General features: G+C 44.6%; 1 protein-coding gene across 8 annotated transcripts; it reads left to right on the plus strand.

Moving 5' to 3' along the window:
- Positions 1 to 111: 111 nt before the first annotated feature.
- On the plus strand, positions 112 to 16,678 carry LOC125719273 (probable C-mannosyltransferase DPY19L4). 8 transcript variants are annotated; one of them, XM_048993904.1, is made up of 21 exons: positions 757 to 898; positions 1,801 to 1,918; positions 2,339 to 2,518; positions 2,723 to 2,847; positions 2,960 to 3,050; positions 3,209 to 3,330; positions 4,235 to 4,380; positions 4,481 to 4,604; positions 5,168 to 5,302; positions 7,382 to 7,513; positions 7,616 to 7,717; positions 8,015 to 8,088; positions 8,198 to 8,356; positions 8,439 to 8,558; positions 10,012 to 10,132; positions 10,987 to 11,043; positions 11,142 to 11,224; positions 11,549 to 11,681; positions 12,899 to 13,057; positions 13,435 to 13,641; positions 14,262 to 16,678. In XM_048993904.1, exons 1-20 carry the CDS (start codon positions 854 to 856, stop codon positions 13,597 to 13,599), a joined length of 2,391 nt encoding a protein of 796 aa, XP_048849861.1. In that variant the 5' UTR covers positions 757 to 853; the 3' UTR covers positions 13,600 to 13,641; positions 14,262 to 16,678. The 8 variants fall into 8 exon arrangements, with proteins under 8 accessions (XP_048849864.1, XP_048849868.1, XP_048849861.1 ...); XM_048993905.1 differs by having other exon boundaries at positions 16,467 to 16,678; XM_048993907.1 differs by lacking the exon at positions 757 to 898 and adding an exon at positions 112 to 742 and having other exon boundaries at positions 13,435 to 16,678.
- The last annotated feature ends 318 nt before the right edge of the window (positions 16,679 to 16,996 follow it).

A 16,996-nucleotide genomic window follows, 5' to 3' on the forward strand; every position in this document is an offset into this window, starting at 1 on the left:
TTTTACTTTATTTCACTTTACTGTTCAGTTTCAATGAGACACAAACACCCATTGTGAAGAATGAACGCGTTATATAGTAGCACACGGATGCCTTTCATCGGTACACCGGCTGGCTAAAAAGAAAAATTACAAAGACATTTTTTAAAAAGAAGACCCAGAATCTTTTAAAGTTATTTCCTTATTCGGCCATGCCCACTCATTGAGCATCATTGTTCAGCAACTTTTGTAATTAAGTTTTCAAAGCATTTTTCAAAACGTTATTCCCGGCAAGGCATTTACTTTTATGTTTATTGCAACAGTAACGAAAAGACGATTGGCTCACGCGAAGTATCTCATGAAATAGGCCACATACAAGATAAAATTTAATGATGACACATTCACTGAGGAAATATTCTCCGTCTCGATGACATAAGAATTAACCGATCTTGGTGTATTTACAAACTCTTACAAGCAAAGACGTATAACAGCCAACTACCAGACGAGTCATGGGTCTTGAATTGTTTAGGTCTTAGCTGATCGTCAGAGGAGGAAACCAGTTCGTTAATTTCCTTAAAAGACTTGTACAATTATTTTTATATATAGCAGTCAGAGGGAAGGCAACGTTTTTATCTTTTAATTTCAAATTTAAGCTGCATTTATAGTCATTTGTTTTTTTTATTATCGTTTTACTAAATTTTGCATTTTGGATCTTCCAACCTAGCAAGCTACATGGATCTCGTGTAAGACTCGGTTTCAGAAACCGGTAAGGAAATCACTTTTTTATAGCTCTTGTTGAAAGAAATACACATCGCTCTTTAACTGCAGTATATTTTTTCCTGCACTAGCTAGGTGAACCTGTCATCTGACTGAGCTGATGAGGACTGAGACTGCCTTGCCTTCTCTCTCTTGCTGTCCATTTGTATGTGGTTTCAACATTATTAGTTTTATACGAAGAATTTCAATGGATGGGAGCTTGCTAATTACGTAATCAGCCAACAGTGACAATTGATGATGAGTATTACATATAGTTTGAATAATTTAATTCAGTACGACTGCTTTAAAGAGCAGGATATGCGTAATGTTTGTGATAACAATAAGTTGCACATGCTGCATTTTTGAAGGTTATCGAGATCGTAGCCGACAAGAAAAGTAATTAACACCTTTAACTGTCTAGGTTATATTTGATGGACGAGTCTTCCTTTTAAAGCCGTTGGGGAGCAGTACTTTGAAGAATGTTGGGATGACTTTTGGATATTAGGACATTTAAATGTAGGGTTTGTTTAACTACACCAGCAGGATAAACACAAGGCGGTCTGAGCTATCTTTTCGTTAATTATGCGGGATAAGAGAGAAGATGGTTTTTTTTTTTTTAAATATTATTAATAATAATAATCCGAATTATCGTTTCCTGCTTCAGTTTTGTTCAGTATGCCAGATATATGATGGCACGTCTGTGCAGAACTGAATTTTTGTCGGCTATAAAATTGCTAAAAACTGTACGGGATTTTATCGTGATCGGTCGACCAGATTACCTCTGCTGTTATAAAGATGCGGATCTATATGTTTATTGATGTTGCTAAATGTACCATGCACCAGCCGGATGTATGAAAAAGACGAAGGCCATATCCTATATTTGTTAATGCATTTATCCGTGCTTTTACATCCTATTGTATGGTGCTCGAGGCATTATATCCCCCCGCTTCTTCTGTCAGAGGATAGTTAATTACTACTTTTCTCAGATGGTCCATAAAGACAGATGTGCAATCCCCGTCCTCCACCGCTTGTCCGACTGATCTCTCCGTCTCCTGCGTGTTGTGTCAGGGGGAGATGACGGAGCTCAGACACAGAAGAGAGGCGACATGCAGCGAATCAGACGACATTCTGAGCAGGGCGTCCGCGGAGCTTGACCCTTCCCCTGGTCCGCTACCTGAAGACAAAGGTATGCACGTTTTTGCACAAACATCAGGAACTGATTGTTCTTCCTCAGAAAAAAAGACTAACAGTGACAACAATAATAATGCTGAAAATAATGAGTTTCCTGCGATGGACTGACGTCCCTTTTCTCCAAAATTCACCATGCTGCTTGATAGACTGCATTAGGAGAATTGTTTTCTGAGACTTTAGGTCGAGTTCATCAAGCTGTTGCACCAGCAAACCTCTTAGTAATAATTTTGCATTTCCATTTAAAGTGAAATGAACACTATACCGAAAGTTTTTTCCCCCTTAATGGAAAATAGTTGCTTTCTTTTTTAAAAAAAAAAATAAATAAATAAAAATAACAAAGTGTTTTATTCTGTCAGCTGCAGTGTGGTTTGCTGGATCCGTGTTAGCAGGAATGTGCTACTGAGGCTCTTTTCAGCAGGAGGCTTCACCTCCGAGGAGCTGCAGCAGCCAGGCTCCGCTGACGGATGCCCAGCAAGCAAGTCGGGGGCATGGGAGCAGACGGAGGAGGAGATGGAGGCGAAGGAGGAGAAGGGGGACGAGGAAGCAGAACATTCAGAGCCCTGTGACGTCAAAAGACCAAGGAACTTTGGCAAATGTCAGCACTTACCGTCTTAGATTCTGAAAGTCGGGGGGGAGGGGGGGGGGGTGTTGTGTGCAGGTGTCTGGCTGTTGCTGTAGATAAGGGGTGATGGAGTGCAGTGAGCCTCATCCCCCACCTGGTGCCCCTGGCTGTGAGGTGCAGTGCGGTGGAGTGACATAGGGCCACCTTCACCCACCTTCACCTGGCTCTTCTCTGCAGCTGTTTTTGTCCAGCGCCTGGTAAAGCTCCTCTTTGGCTGCCTGGCAGCTGTGACCTGTGGCATGATGTATGCCGTCTATCTCTCCATCTACCATGAGAAGAAGTTCTGGTTCTCCAGCAGACAGGTAGGGAGTCTTCGTCTTCACGGAGGGCATGTAGGGAACTGACTCGCTCACCCGATTCGGTCTTATATGCTCTCTGCTTTCGTTTCCACGCTGTGAATTTCTGTTATTACAGGAGCTAGAACGGGAAATTACCTTCCAGGGTGGCAACGGACTCTACTATTACTACTATAAGCACATGCTGAAGGCGCCCTCATTCGAGAAAGGTAACTGGCCCCTCCCCCGATGACATCATCACTGTGAGCCCCGATTGGGCAAGGTGGTGTGGCCTATCGCTGTTGTTTGAAGGTACAGCATTGCACTAAAATGAGCTTGACAGTCTGCGTTGCCTGTCTGATCGTTCCTGTGCCCCATCCTACGGAAGGAGTATATGAGTTGACACGGGACAACAGGACCGTTTCGGCCCTGACTATCAACGCAGTGCAGCAGCTGTTCTTGTACCCTGAGCTTGTCACCAGCTTCCTCTACAGAGTCACTGGCAGTCAGGTGAGTCACAACGTGGGTGCTCACATAGCCTCGTTTCTCAATATTTTGTGCCCATGCAAAATTAACACCATTTTCTTCCCTCCTGACTCTTAAGTGAAATCGGTATTAATCATGTTAACTATTAAGACATTGCGAAATATTTTGATCGTTCGGATGAAAATTCATGCAGGTTTAGCAGTGGGCCTCTATCTGATAATTCAGGGGTATATTTGTCTACTTGTTTATTTTCCCTAAATCGGCAGGTTCCCGTGTCAACAAGGAAAGGGATTTCATTTCATAGATCATAGATCTCTGTAATAGATCATGGTCTTCATTGTATGACGTCACCACATTGGGCTGCTTTTTCGCATTTTCTAACTAAAGGCTTCCAGCCACCGAACCAGGGATGCGTGGTTCAGCGGGCCGAGCCTCTGAGCCTGTGATTGGCCAGTTTGAGTCTTGTTATCATCATCATCATGAAATGAAGATGCACCCTTACATTGCTCTGTATAGCCTTTGCAGGAAAGCATGCTTTTTTTGTTTTGTATCTATGCTACATCCATTAACAAAGGGCATACTCAATAAAATGGATACTTTACAAATCTATACACCTTGCCGCTTAACAAAAAATGCTGGCTTTAATTAATCCGGTGATGTCATATAATGAAGACTGTGATTGGTTAAACACAAGCCCCTCCCCCCCCCTTTTTGATCCAAGGATGCATTGAACTTGGGAACATCAGGGCGTGCTGGAATCTGCTGGTTTTTACAGCATGGAACAATATTCTGTGGTCCGATTGGCTGGGACACCCACTATGACACAGGACAGGGATTCTTTAAACAAGCCATCTGTGGTTGTGGGGATTGATTGGATGTCCTTGTGATGAGTTTTACCATGCTGGTAAACACGTTTCTCGTTGTGCAGGATGTGATCGAGCCAGTGTACTTCTACATCGGGGTGGTGTTCGGCCTGCAGGCCATCTACGTCACGGCGCTCTTTGTCTCTAGCTGGGTGATGAGTGGCACCTGGGTGGCGGGCATGTTGGCCGTGGCGTGGTACATCATTAACAGGTGAGTCAGGGAGTGTCTGATCCGTTTCTCTGTACTAGAATCACCCCCAGCTCCTGTCCCAGATGGTAGCTCCCATTGTTATTTTGCACCCCTTCTCCAGGCCGGACACGACGAAAGTGGATTACGCCATTCCGCTGAGGGACAACTGGGCCCTGCCTTATTTCTCCTGCCAAGTCGCTGCCTTAACTGGTTTCCTTAGAAACAACATCCACTCCTCCATGGAGGTGAGCAGTCTGTAGGAACAGCACTGACCTCCTTATGGGAACATTGCTGTACAGATTCACTGACCTCATACTAAGCATAGCTGCAACATTCCAGCAACAACAAAGACTGAAGTAAGCAGACAAGAAGATGCTGTATGTGTTCAGGACCAGTGAATCTCTGAGAGCTTCTGCTGAGAGTCGTACAGCTGACCCTTCCATGTCGCAGGGGTTAGGCACGCAGACCCCCCGCTATCTGGAAATACTGCGTACATCTTTTTTTGTCTCCTTTAGGGAGACGAGAAATATGAGATGCAAAGATCACTGACAGATCACAGTGAGAGGCTGCCGTAATCCTGCTTGGCCTCCTGCAAACCTGCATATGTCATGCATTTAGGAGTCACTAAACTTTTTGTTTGTCTCTTGACGTGTCGTCTGCAGCTTTCGCAAAACTCCCAAAAATTTCCCATTTAATTTCTTGTGCCGAGCCCGCGATATATCGCAACTGTGACGTGGAAAGTCGCCAAGCGGAAGGGTCGACCGTACGTGATACTCCTGTGTGTCACTCCTCTCCTGTGTTTTTGCAGATGTTCTGCTACCTTCTCATGAGTGCTTCCACCTTCACCTTCATCCTGATCTGGGAGCATGGACACTACGTGGTGTTTGTCCAGGGCCTGGCGCTCTTCTTGCTCGACTGCTTCGACCTTGTCCAGCCCCGCAAGGTAGCATCTGCCGTTATTTTAAAAAAAAAAAAACGTAGCCAGCTGAGGTTTAAATTATTTATTGAATTCTCAAAGGACATTATGTCCTCAACAGTAAAATCCGTAACAAAAAGTATCCTGGTAATTAGATCCACTCATTTTAATAAAGAAAACATATCATTGTTGTAAATATATATCAGTGTTGTAGAGCTGGGCAATTAGACAAAACTGACATTCAGAACCTCTACTCGATGTAATCTTGCCCATATCAATTACTTTGTTTTATTTTTTAAATTCTGTTAATACTTAAAAAAAAATCCCCAGTGTGTGGTCATATACTGTCCCTTTAAAATACTGCCGCTTGTGTCGTCATGTGACTCCGCCTCATCCGGTCTGCAACATGGAAGCAGCATGGAGGTGAACTCAGACACCAAGCTGACTGAGCAACTCGAGCCGCTTGTACCAAAGGAAAATGCTGCATCCGTTGTTTGGACACATAAGACAAAAAGAGGTCAAATGTAAACCCTGTGAGTTTGAGGTACCAAAGGTAATACCACCAATTGGTCTAAGCACTAGCAATATTTAAAATACAGTGGAAACCACTTATAGTGATCATTCACGGTTATAGTGACTAAGTGCTTATATGGATCAAAAGGCTAAAGTGGGACAGATTTATTCCTGTACATCCATCCATTATTTTCCAAACCGCTTATCCTACTGGGTCGCGGGGGCTCCGGAGCCTATCCCGGAAGCAATGGGCACAACCCAGGATAGGGGGCCAGCCCATCGCAGGGCACACCATTCACTCACACATGCACCCTATGGGCAATGTAGCAACTCCAGTTAGCCTCAGAATGTTGTTCTGTGGGGACTGTGGGGGGAAACCGGAATACCCGGAGGAAACCCCACAACGACATGGGGAGAACATGCAAACTCCACACACATGTAACCCAGGCGGAGACTCGAACCCGGGTCCCAGAGGTGTGAGGCAACAGTGCTAACCAATTACAAATATAAACTCATCAAAGTGTATGATAAACTGCTAAAAACAAGCCAACCAGATGCAGTAGCGAAATTACAATAAGCTATATTTTATGTACAGTACTGTACTTTATTAAAGCATATTAGAATTACACACAGTTCAGTAAATTACTTTGTGCAGTACTATTCTTTGAAAAGTGTGTGAAATAGCTGTATGTATTTTGAAAGAGTCAACAAAATTCAGTTAACAGCAACACTCTCCATTTTATTACTTTATATTTTTGTGATAAATAAAAAAATGTCAATTATATGGTAATCTTCATAAGACATAAAAATAAAATAATGAAATAATGATCGTTGGCTTATAGTAATCACTTTCACCTAGACAGACATGATCACTACGGTTTGTTTTGTTTGGAGGAAATGCAAACTATTTTCTACTTTTAGGGAACTTAAAATACTTGTTCAACTTGCAGACCTTGTTCAAAATATTCACTGAATAAACATAAATGGTTCATCTGTCGGGTCCCGCGACCCGACTCCGGATTAAGCGGGAGATGATGGATGGATGGATGGATGGGTTCATCTGTGTGTTTTCTTAAATAATTGTAAAATCATAAAGATATTTAGTATTAGAAAAAATGCCTCAGCTTTAATAGCTTAATAGCATATTTACAGTACAACCCTTGTCAATGGAATATGAGGGCAAAAAAAAAATAATCGTTCATTAATCAAATTCGAGGTAAAATATTCAGTTAATCGTGATATTGATTTGAGGTCATAAAGCCCAGCCCTACATTGTTGACATCTTCCCGGTTGGTTTAATAGCAGGTGCTCTGTAGCTTTAAAAATTAGATTCACCAAAGGTTTCTGGTAAGGGGAGCTTGTGAGTACGTGTGAGTAATCATTCCTCCTGAACGTGTGAGTACTTGTGAGTAATCATTCCTCCTGAACGTGTGAGTACTTGGGAGTAATCATTCCTCCTGAGCCCATGAGTACGTTTGAGTAATCATTCCTCCTGAGCGTGTGAGTAATCATTCCTCCTTAGCGTGTGAGTACCTATGAGTAATCATTCCTCCTGAGCTCTTGGCTATGCGCCCAATGTCCCCCCCCCGGCAGATGGCGGACATCCACAAGGTGTATCTGTGCTCGCTGCTGCTGGCCTACCCACTGCAGTTCCAGAACCCCAACCTGCTCAGCTGCCCCCTCCTCTGCCTCCTGGTTGGCTCAGCGCTTGCCAGGTACTTGCAGGTAGAGTTAGCGCCCAGAACCTCAGACTTTCAGCGGGGGGGCCGGCGATAACCCTGGGACCGCAGGACCTGACACTGCTAATGTCTCCTCACCCTTTCGCAGCAAAACTTGAAAGTGGGCCCCCCGGTGGCCAGACTTATGAAGATACTGCTGCACTTCTACCTGGTTTTCACTATCGGAATCACTTTCAGCTATCTGGTCAAGGTGAGCATTGCCTGTGGAGTTTACGATGTTATCTTGTGATGACGTCCATGTTTTTTGCTCAGATCTGAAGCGTAAATAACTGAAATGAGGCAAATATGCACATTTAAAACAGCCTTATGACCGTAGGATGGTTCCTGTGCTCTGAGTGATCAGGGCTGTGAACTAGTGTTTGTTTAAAGCCATTTTTATGTCACTGAGTACTAATGTAAGTTTTAATAAAGAAAACATGAACTGCATCAGTAACGGGCTGAAATCAGCGCTCCCTAGCAAGCATGTTCATCTGAATCGTCTTTGCAGAAAATCATCCCCGTCAGTGAAAGTGACCATATACTCAAATTTCTCGAGGTGAAATTTGGGCTCAACTCCACAACGTAAGTCCAGATCCGTGCGACTGTTTTAAAGATCCTGCCGCTGTTTGGCTGAGTGTCTGTAAATGTGAGTGTGTGACCTGCATTGCCCCCTGCCCCCCCCACGATCCAGGGACTTTGTGACGAACCTGCTGCTGTGTCAGGATGGCCTCCAGAGTCCCAGCCAGGATTTCTTCCTTCGGCTGACGCAGGCATCTGTGCTGCCCTTCTACCTGCTCGTCCTGCTGGTGTGCCTCCTGTCCACCCTGCAGGCCATCTACCGCCGCCTCAGGTACGCCACCCACCCTCCCCCGCGTGAAGGACACTGCCTTTTCCGTCCCGCGGCACTGACACGCCCTGTGTCTCCTGAGCAGCGGCGAGCCCCTGAAGAGCGCCCCCCGCCTGGAGGACGGCCTGATTGGCCAGCAGCCAGAGGTCGTCTATCATGTGTTCCACACCCTGCTCTTCGGGGGCCTGGCCATGCTGTTTGTGGGGTACGTCCACCAGGGCAGGTCACGCCTGTAAAATGCTTGCTGTTTAAAATGTGTCCTTTGGTTTTCAGTCTAATTACAGTTGTATTTTATTTTCAATTCTTACTTTGGTGAAATTAACTGTATTTTAAATAGTTTATAGTACAGTATATGGGCCAGCGTGTGCCTCAGTGGGCTAAGCCTGCAGGTTGCAGGTTCGAGCCATCCCTCAGCACGTCAGGTTCTTGAGCGAGGCCCTTAACCCCCACCTCCCTGGGCGCTGCTATGAGTGGCAGCCCTTCATGGCCAGCTTGCTCGCACTTAGAGAGCAAGTTGGGGGAGGTGTAAAGAGAATTTCCCTATGGGGATCAACAAAGTATCTAGTATAATTATATCTGGATGTTTTACTGGAGCAGTGCAGATCCTATAGCAGGGCCTGAAATGGAGGTTATGTCTGTCCTTAACCACAGCGCCCCCTACTGTCTTGCTAATCTTATGACTGTGAGTTTGCATGTGGCCTTATGAACCATGTCACTGTATATAGGGTATGCACTGATGTCACGTTCTTGCTGGAACACGCCCCCCTCAGACAGATTGAGGGGCAAAACATGCTATAACGTTGCTTTTTTTTTAGGCGGGGAAACTGCGAAACAAGCAATTATCTGCGTAAATTAAAATCAGGAATCGGCTAGGAAACAGGTTTCCTGACAATATGTTTTGAACAAACTTTCACAGTTACGGATTACAGTCTAAACTTGTTTTGTGGAGCAGTCCCTGTTACAGCCAATGTAATAACTACCATTTCTGAGATAATTTTTTCCTCCATATTAATGTAATAGATGGCAAAAAATAGGTTTTTAACTCAGAAATGTTTATTACTTTATTGGTAAGTTATTACATAATCAATTTTATTACATTAAGAATGAACATATTATATTATTGGCAGTTATTTCATTACTGGCTGTTACAGCTCTTATATGCATCTATCTCTCTCCCCCCCACCATCATCATGGATGTTTTTAAATAAATGCTTTTCAGTTACACAGAATATAAATAAATGATGCTGAATATATAATTGACAGGTAGTCAAGACAGTATATAACTTAATGTAAAGTCCAGCCTAATGGACTCAAAATGACAACTGCAAATTCATGTTTCGGAGCCTGGATTCCAGTTGTTGCTGCACATTTCAGGAATCCGTTTGCCTCTTCAGTTTAGTATTCGGCAGTCTGTAAAACAGCTCTGATTTCATGTTAAATCTCTTTGTACAATCAGTCACATAACAGTTCTTTCCCATGTTACATATTTGTTTGTGGCATTCAAGCTGAACGCTTATGCCGCCACTCAGTCTCTTTGCCACTCAGTGGGTGTGAGCACAGTGACTTCTGCCTGCTGTGACGTCATGTGCATTCCCTCTATTGTGTCTGCAGAGATGTGACCAATTCCTCACTTTTCCCATACCTCCCACCCCCCCCAGGATGAAATACCTCTGGACTCCCTATGTCTGCATGTTCACGGCATTTGGCGTCTGCTCCCCAGAGCTTTGGGTCACGGTATTCAAGTGGCTCAAGCTGAAGTCGGTCCATCCTGTGGTGCTGGTGAGACCCAGTCCCAACCTGCCTAGGATATTACACACGGCAATTCTGTCACTCCGTTACAGACACGCTGTAGTTCTCTCACACCGTTACAGACACGCTGTAGTTCTCTCACTCCGTTACAGACACGCTGTAGTTCTGTCACTCCGTTACAGACACGCTGTAGTTCTCTCACTCCGTTACAGACACGCTGTAGTTCTCTCACACCGTTACAGACACGCTGTAGTTCTCTCACTCCGTTACAGACACGCTGTAGTTCTGTCACTCCGTTACAGACACGCTGTAGTTCTCTCACTCCGTTACAGACACGCTGTAGTTCTCTCACTCCGTTACAGACACGCTGTAGTTCTGTCACTCCGTTACAGACACGCTGTAGTTCTCTCACTCCGTTACAGACACGCTGTAGTTCTCTCACACCGTTACAGACACGCTGTAGTTCTGTCACTCCGTTACAGACACGCTGTAGTTCTCTCACACCGTTACAGACACGCTGTAGTTCTCTCACTCCGTTACAGACACGCTGTAGTTCTCTCACTCCGTTTGGCATGGCACCAAAATCAATGTTTTTTTTTTTCATTTTGAGTTCTGTATTCCACAATTCATGGTCCAGAAACATTTTATTTTTAAATTTTTTTATATGTGTAGCAAGATTTAAAAATAAATTGTTAAATATCTGAACGTTTTCAGCCTCATTCATTCAGTAATCGTCAGTTCCATAGACGGTCTTTTAATAGTGGGAGGCGTTTACAGTGTATTTGAGGGCAAACACCCTTTCCATGCAGGCCTGGGCTGATACTTACTGGCGCAGCGGAGGCCTGTCATTAATGTGACTCTTTCCTCCTCCCATCAACCCACAGGCTCTCATACTCAGCACAGCTGTTCCCACCATCATCGGGTTCAGCTTGTGGAGAGAGGTGAGTGCGCGAGGGCGCCGCCCACAGGCCAGACGTGTCACACGACTGCCGCAGTGTCGCTGACGCCGTGCGCACGTCCTTGTGTCTCCTCCGCGCAGTACTTCCCCCGGCTGATCACCGAGCTCTCCGAGCTGCAGGAATTCTACGACCCGGACACGGTGGAGCTGATGAACTGGATCAAGTGAGGAAGCACCTTTCCCTCCGCCCTGAGTGTCCCCCCATCTTTCCGTAGTACAGTACTTGCAGGTTAACGGTTACGTTTGGAGATTCTACAGCTATCAGTGCCAGGGCTGGTGGGAGCTGGGGGGGTTGCCAAGTGGCTGATAAGCAGAATGTAGAACTTCTGTTTTCCAAGCTTATTAATTCTGGCATGTTGTTAAGGCTTAATTCTTAAATTATTTTGTTCATTTCCACAGTATTATGGAAATATCTGTCTAAATACTACAGTGTGCTGTCCCATGAAAGAGTATATTCTCATGATGTCTGCCTTGTGCGCCCCCTGCAGGACACAGGCTCCTATGGCAGCCGTGTTTGCCGGCAGCCCCCAGCTCCTGGGCTCAGTGAAGCTCTGCTCCGGATGCAGTGTGGCCAGCCTACCCCTCTACACTGACAGTGCCCTCCTGAGGAGGAGTGAGAGCGTGAGTCGCGCTACGCGGCCTGGGCTCTGTTTGCTTTGTCAGGAAGCATTCGGACGCTGATTCTGTTCATCAGCATGATTTATATCGCCGCGAGAAATCGATTTCTAAAAATCAGTTTAAACACGGGTTATTGAAATACTTTTTCACATTTGGTACTGCTAATATATTCACCCCATTGAACACAGCCGACTAAGGGGTTCACTGACATCCGTGAGTTTGGCTCAGAGTTATGAATCAATGATAAGCATGTGCAGAGTCTGTCCCTGCATCTCAGTTTAAAGCCACAACTAACCACAGCTGTGCGAATTTGTCACCTTTCACTGAATATCTCTATACCTCTTCCCTGAACACTAAGAGTTTCCAAACAAGCTGAACTATTTACACCTTTTGTAAAATTCTCCCTCAGGTTTCTCCTCACCCCATGTCTAGCCCATCGCCACACTCAATGCCAGCCGCCACATTTTTCACACTACAGAATTTGTTGTCACCCACAGGTCCAGATATTTAGCCTGCTAGATATCTGACGAGCGTCTGCGACCCATCGGTGACTATGTCCGGTCACATCTCTGAACCAAGAGCAATCGAGCGCCGATTTGTCAGTGCTAATCGAACACCGATTTGTCTCTGATCTGGAGATTTTGCTGGTTGTCATTAAAAATTTTCAGCAAGTGGAAAATCGGGGCTAAAATTATGTACTGCGATAGCATGTTGGACGTGTTTCCTGAAAAATATCCAAGTTCGGTATAGCAGAGCAGACAGTCGTTTTTAGTCTTTACTCTCTCTCTCTGGTGTTGACATGATTTATTGGGAAGCCAAAATATTCCCAAACTACTGATTTTTGTGCTGTAGGAGGGTGTTTAAGCTCTCCAGCACTAGCTATAATCGACTCACAGCCACAATTAGCGGAATGTTTTTCGTGTTGAACAACGACTTGCGAATTTAGATTTCGCCCGTGTCAAGAAATGTTATTGTCGTTTAATTATATGTTCCAAACTGAAAATGTTGACGAATACATTGTCATTGTATTGTTACAGCCCTTATCTTTACTTTAAATGTAGGCCTGAAATGCTCTACAGCAAAATCTGTTTAAAAATCGTGACACATTTCGAATCTCCAAACCTATGTCAATATCAGGAGGTCACTGCAAATTCTTACCCTGCACGATTAACAGACCAGGTACAAAAGAGATGATTCACTGTGTTTTTGGTGTTCCTCAGATTTACCAGGTCTATGCACTGCGGTCTGCAGAGGACATCTACAAGATCCTGACGTCATACCAGGCCAGTCATGTGATCATCGAGGAGGCGGTCTGCAGCGAGCTGGGTCCACCCAAGGGCTGCAGGATAAAAGACCTGCTGGACATCTCCAATGGCCATGTGAGTCCTACCTAAATTCCCACACCTTACCTAAATCCATCCATCCATCTTTCATTTACTCACCCAGTGCAGGGTTGTGGTTCTGTGCCTGAATTCTAACCTTGCTCTTGCCCCTTTGATTCAGTTAATATCAAAAGTTTTTACGCGTGGCAGTAATTAAAAAAGCATGTTGTTCCTTTAAGTGTAGCGCTTGATCTTTTTTTAGAAAAAGCCCCCTTCCAGGTCTGAACCTTGCCTTGGCTAATTGAGCAAAAGGAGGAATGTCTCTGCACTGTCTGTTTATAATCTATGAGTTTTGGTAAAAAAAAAACGGTCCTCATGTGCCAGTGACAGCACAGGAGCGAATGGCTGGCCGCTAATGCCCCCTCCCCCCGCAGGTCCTTTATGAGAAAGGAGAGATGTATGCCTTCTCCAAGTACGCACGCTTCTGCCAGGAGATCAAGATGAACTACTCGCCCTACATCAACTACTTCACCAGGGTCTTCTGGAACCGCTCATACCACATCTACAGAGTGAACACCGTGGTCTCCTTCCAGTACTGATGACTGGACTGTCTGCCTTTCCATCGCTGTCTCTGTCTGTAGGTGTGTCTCTGGTTGTGTTCAGTCCCTCTAAAAAGCGCTGTAATGAAGCCACCTTGATGTTTTATTTACTGGGACAAACATCAGGGCAAATCGCATCTCTTAACTGGCCAAAGGAGCCAAATATCCTGTCCCTCGTAACGCAGGCTGCTGTTTTTGTTGTCGTTCGTAGCCAGGTATTCGTCCTCCGCTCTGCATTGGGTTGAAGATAACTGGTATTTACCGTGACTTTGGGGCGTGTGTTTGTGTGTGCGCGTGCTCTGCAGCTCTGTACGCTATGATCTGCGTGAGCCTATGGTACACACCTTCTAGCTTTGCCCCTCCTTTGCCGGATGACCTCCGCTGCAGCTCCCAATAGCAGCTTGGTGTACATAGGCAGTAATCCGTATCCAGCCTCTGCCGGTCTGACAGCCCTTGGCATCTGTGGCCTGTAAACTGTATTCGATTCAGAGTGAATAATCCCCAGCCACTGACTGCTTAATCCTACCCCTGGGTGACCGTTGCTTCTTCCAAAAGACGGGCTAGTTATCTAGTTACCAGTATGAGCCACAAGGTCAATGGTATTGTCAATGCCTAGTGTCCAGTCTAGAAGTCAGAGTGCTGTTATGTTTCCACCACTGCAGGCTGCTTGCCTGATGGTGTGGTTTCGTTGGACGTCAGGTGGACACACCTGCAGCAAAGCCCATCAATCACTGCTGGGTTTTTCAGATTGAGTGCTGTGAGGTCACCATGGAGCAGAGTGGAGAAATCCAGCAGCCGCCCGCCTATGACGTCTGTCCTGCATTCGCCTCTTCACAAATGGCGTAGGCGGAGGTGCTGACTGCTGGTGTCATGGACAAGTATTCTGGTCTCATTTAGACCAGGAGGGGTCTGGATCTGTTTAAGAGAAACATAGCATGTAAAATGGGGGCAGCAGGCATACGTGGTTCCATTCTTTTTTGCTTGATTCTGTCCGTGTTTTTAGATTTTTAAACAGTCTTGTTATATTACAAATCATGTGATGTAGCCGATGTTTGCGCCAAAGATGACGTCCTTGTCTGAGGTTTCAAAAGCTGCCTTTTGAATATACTTTGAATTTGTGTAAATATTCTTGTTTAAAACTCTTCGTAGCCCATTTCATTTTATTTGGATTTTACTTAGGAAAGCCAGTGGTTAGGTACTCTATGCATTCGTTCGGACATTATGATGCAGGCCTAACGCTGGAAGGGCAGGCTGCTGCTGGACTGGGGGGGGGGACTGTGTTTGGTCTGCAGGTCAGCCGGATGCAGGGCGCCCCCCCTGAGCCCAGGAAGGAATCCTGGCATCTACCCTGTCTGGGGGGGCAGGAGAAGATGCACAGGTAGTAGGATCCTTTGCACACAGAAGCCATGTCTTGGGGTTGTATGTTTCTGGTGTGTGTGTGTGTGTGTGTGTGTGTGTGTGTTTCTCTTTTATTCTGATGAAGGTGCTTGCTGGGAGGGGGGTCTGTGTACTGGGCTGAGTTGCGTCAGGCCTTACCTGGATATTAGTGGATCATTAGGTGGATGTGAATCATCTGTTCAGCGTCATGAATGACACAGTTGCTGTCTGAAACTCCTCGCTTCTGCAAAATGTTCCTTGTGCCTTTCACTTTTTCTTGGGGGGGGGGGGGGGCTCTAGCCACATTTCCATCCAGAACTTGAGGGACGGTCAGCTGGACGCTCTCCGTGTGTCTGGCTCTGACTCTGCATGCCATCCCCAAGGCACCCTTTGTCGTAACAGAATGGGGGCCGTGTTTGGCTCTGGGGGGGTCAGGCTGCTGTGCCTGTGAGTGGAAGGTTGCTGGTTCAAATCCCGGGGTGTGCAGTGCAGGGATTAAGTATGCTCATGGATTTCCTGGCAGTAAAATTATGAGTTTTGTTGGGACCAGGTGACATTTTGTCAGGGGGCCCAGACCTTTCCCCCTGCGGCAGAGTGATGTCACCGTTGGGCCCTTGAGTGAGGCTCTTTATCCCGAAATGCTCCAAGGACCGACTGTCCCTGTTTTCTCAGTTGTATGTCACTGCTGGTTAAAGCGTCTGCTAAATATGTAAATGCAGGATGGTTTAAGATGTCGACGAGCTGCCCACTCGCTCTTAAGCCGTCTTCTGCAGACTGCAGCTCTCTTGGGGAATCGTAGACGTATTTAAAGGAAAGTCGATACTGCAGGTGATTCTTTACCTCTCTTTTTAAAATATTCTTTCAAGTTATAGTGACAATATCCCAGACTGTGTTTTAAGGGATAAGAAGAACTGAAAGAAAGTTAAAATGGCCACTAGGTAAACTTATATGCTAAACAGCTCTTCATGTTTCCCCCGTGCCTGTTTTAATTCTGACAAGACAGTCCTTCGTGTTCTTCTCTTGTGTTATAGTGTTACAGTAAAGTATGCTTACATATCACAGGATATTGCATAACACTGACTTAACCTGGATCTGCTGGTAATAATAAGTGACAAATGTAAACATTGGGGTTATATTCTCTTTTCCAAATAACACTATGCTAAGTTATTCATCTAAATATTTCAGAATCTCAAAATGTCTGATACTTAAACATAAGTAAATGCAAATCGTAATTGGGGAATTATACTGTGATATTTAATAAAGTGCTTTTATGGTATTTGATTGTATGTTATAAATTTGTACTTGTGTTGTACAATAACCAAATTTTGATTTATGTTATTTTTTTTTTTGTTTAATTAAAGGCCACTGATGACCAATCTAATGAGATTCCTAACCTGTTGTGTTTTCAGACAATGTTTCTTCTGAAATGTTCTACATAGAAATGTAAACGTTTTCTATAATATGTCTATTGTTCGTTTTCGCACCCACAGGCTCCGGACCCCTGATACCTCGGAATAGGATGAGCGGTTGCAAAAAATGGATGGATAAATGTTTGTTTTTTTTTCCAAATCTGCTTATCTGGTAAAGGGTTAGTTTGAGCCTGGAATTTACTCAGAAAGAACAAGGCAGTGGTCACTAAATTTCTGTAATTGAAAATAATAATGAACTCGTATGCTAATAAACGACACGTGGTCTTACAAAATTGTTCCATTTTCTTTGTTGTATTTTTTTGCTTAGTGGAAGTCCTGAGTGCCATGATTCGCGATTTATCTCTATTATTATTGCATTATTACTATTATTAATTCAATTATTCTCTATTCTACATTAATTTACAGCAGTGGTCATCAAGGTACACTATGGACATACAGTGTACCGTTGTTAAATCCGTGGCTCAAAGTATTTCAAGTAGTTTATAACTTAATGTAATTTTACGGGGGAAAAGTTTCACAAGACATGCTTGAATATTAAGCATGAAAATATTAAGAAAAGGTATAGAAATTCAGAAAATACTTAAGGAATG

This window comes from Brienomyrus brachyistius, chromosome 23 (assembly GCF_023856365.1).
Source record: "Brienomyrus brachyistius isolate T26 chromosome 23, BBRACH_0.4, whole genome shotgun sequence".
Lineage (NCBI taxonomy): Eukaryota > Metazoa > Chordata > Actinopteri > Osteoglossiformes > Mormyridae > Brienomyrus > Brienomyrus brachyistius.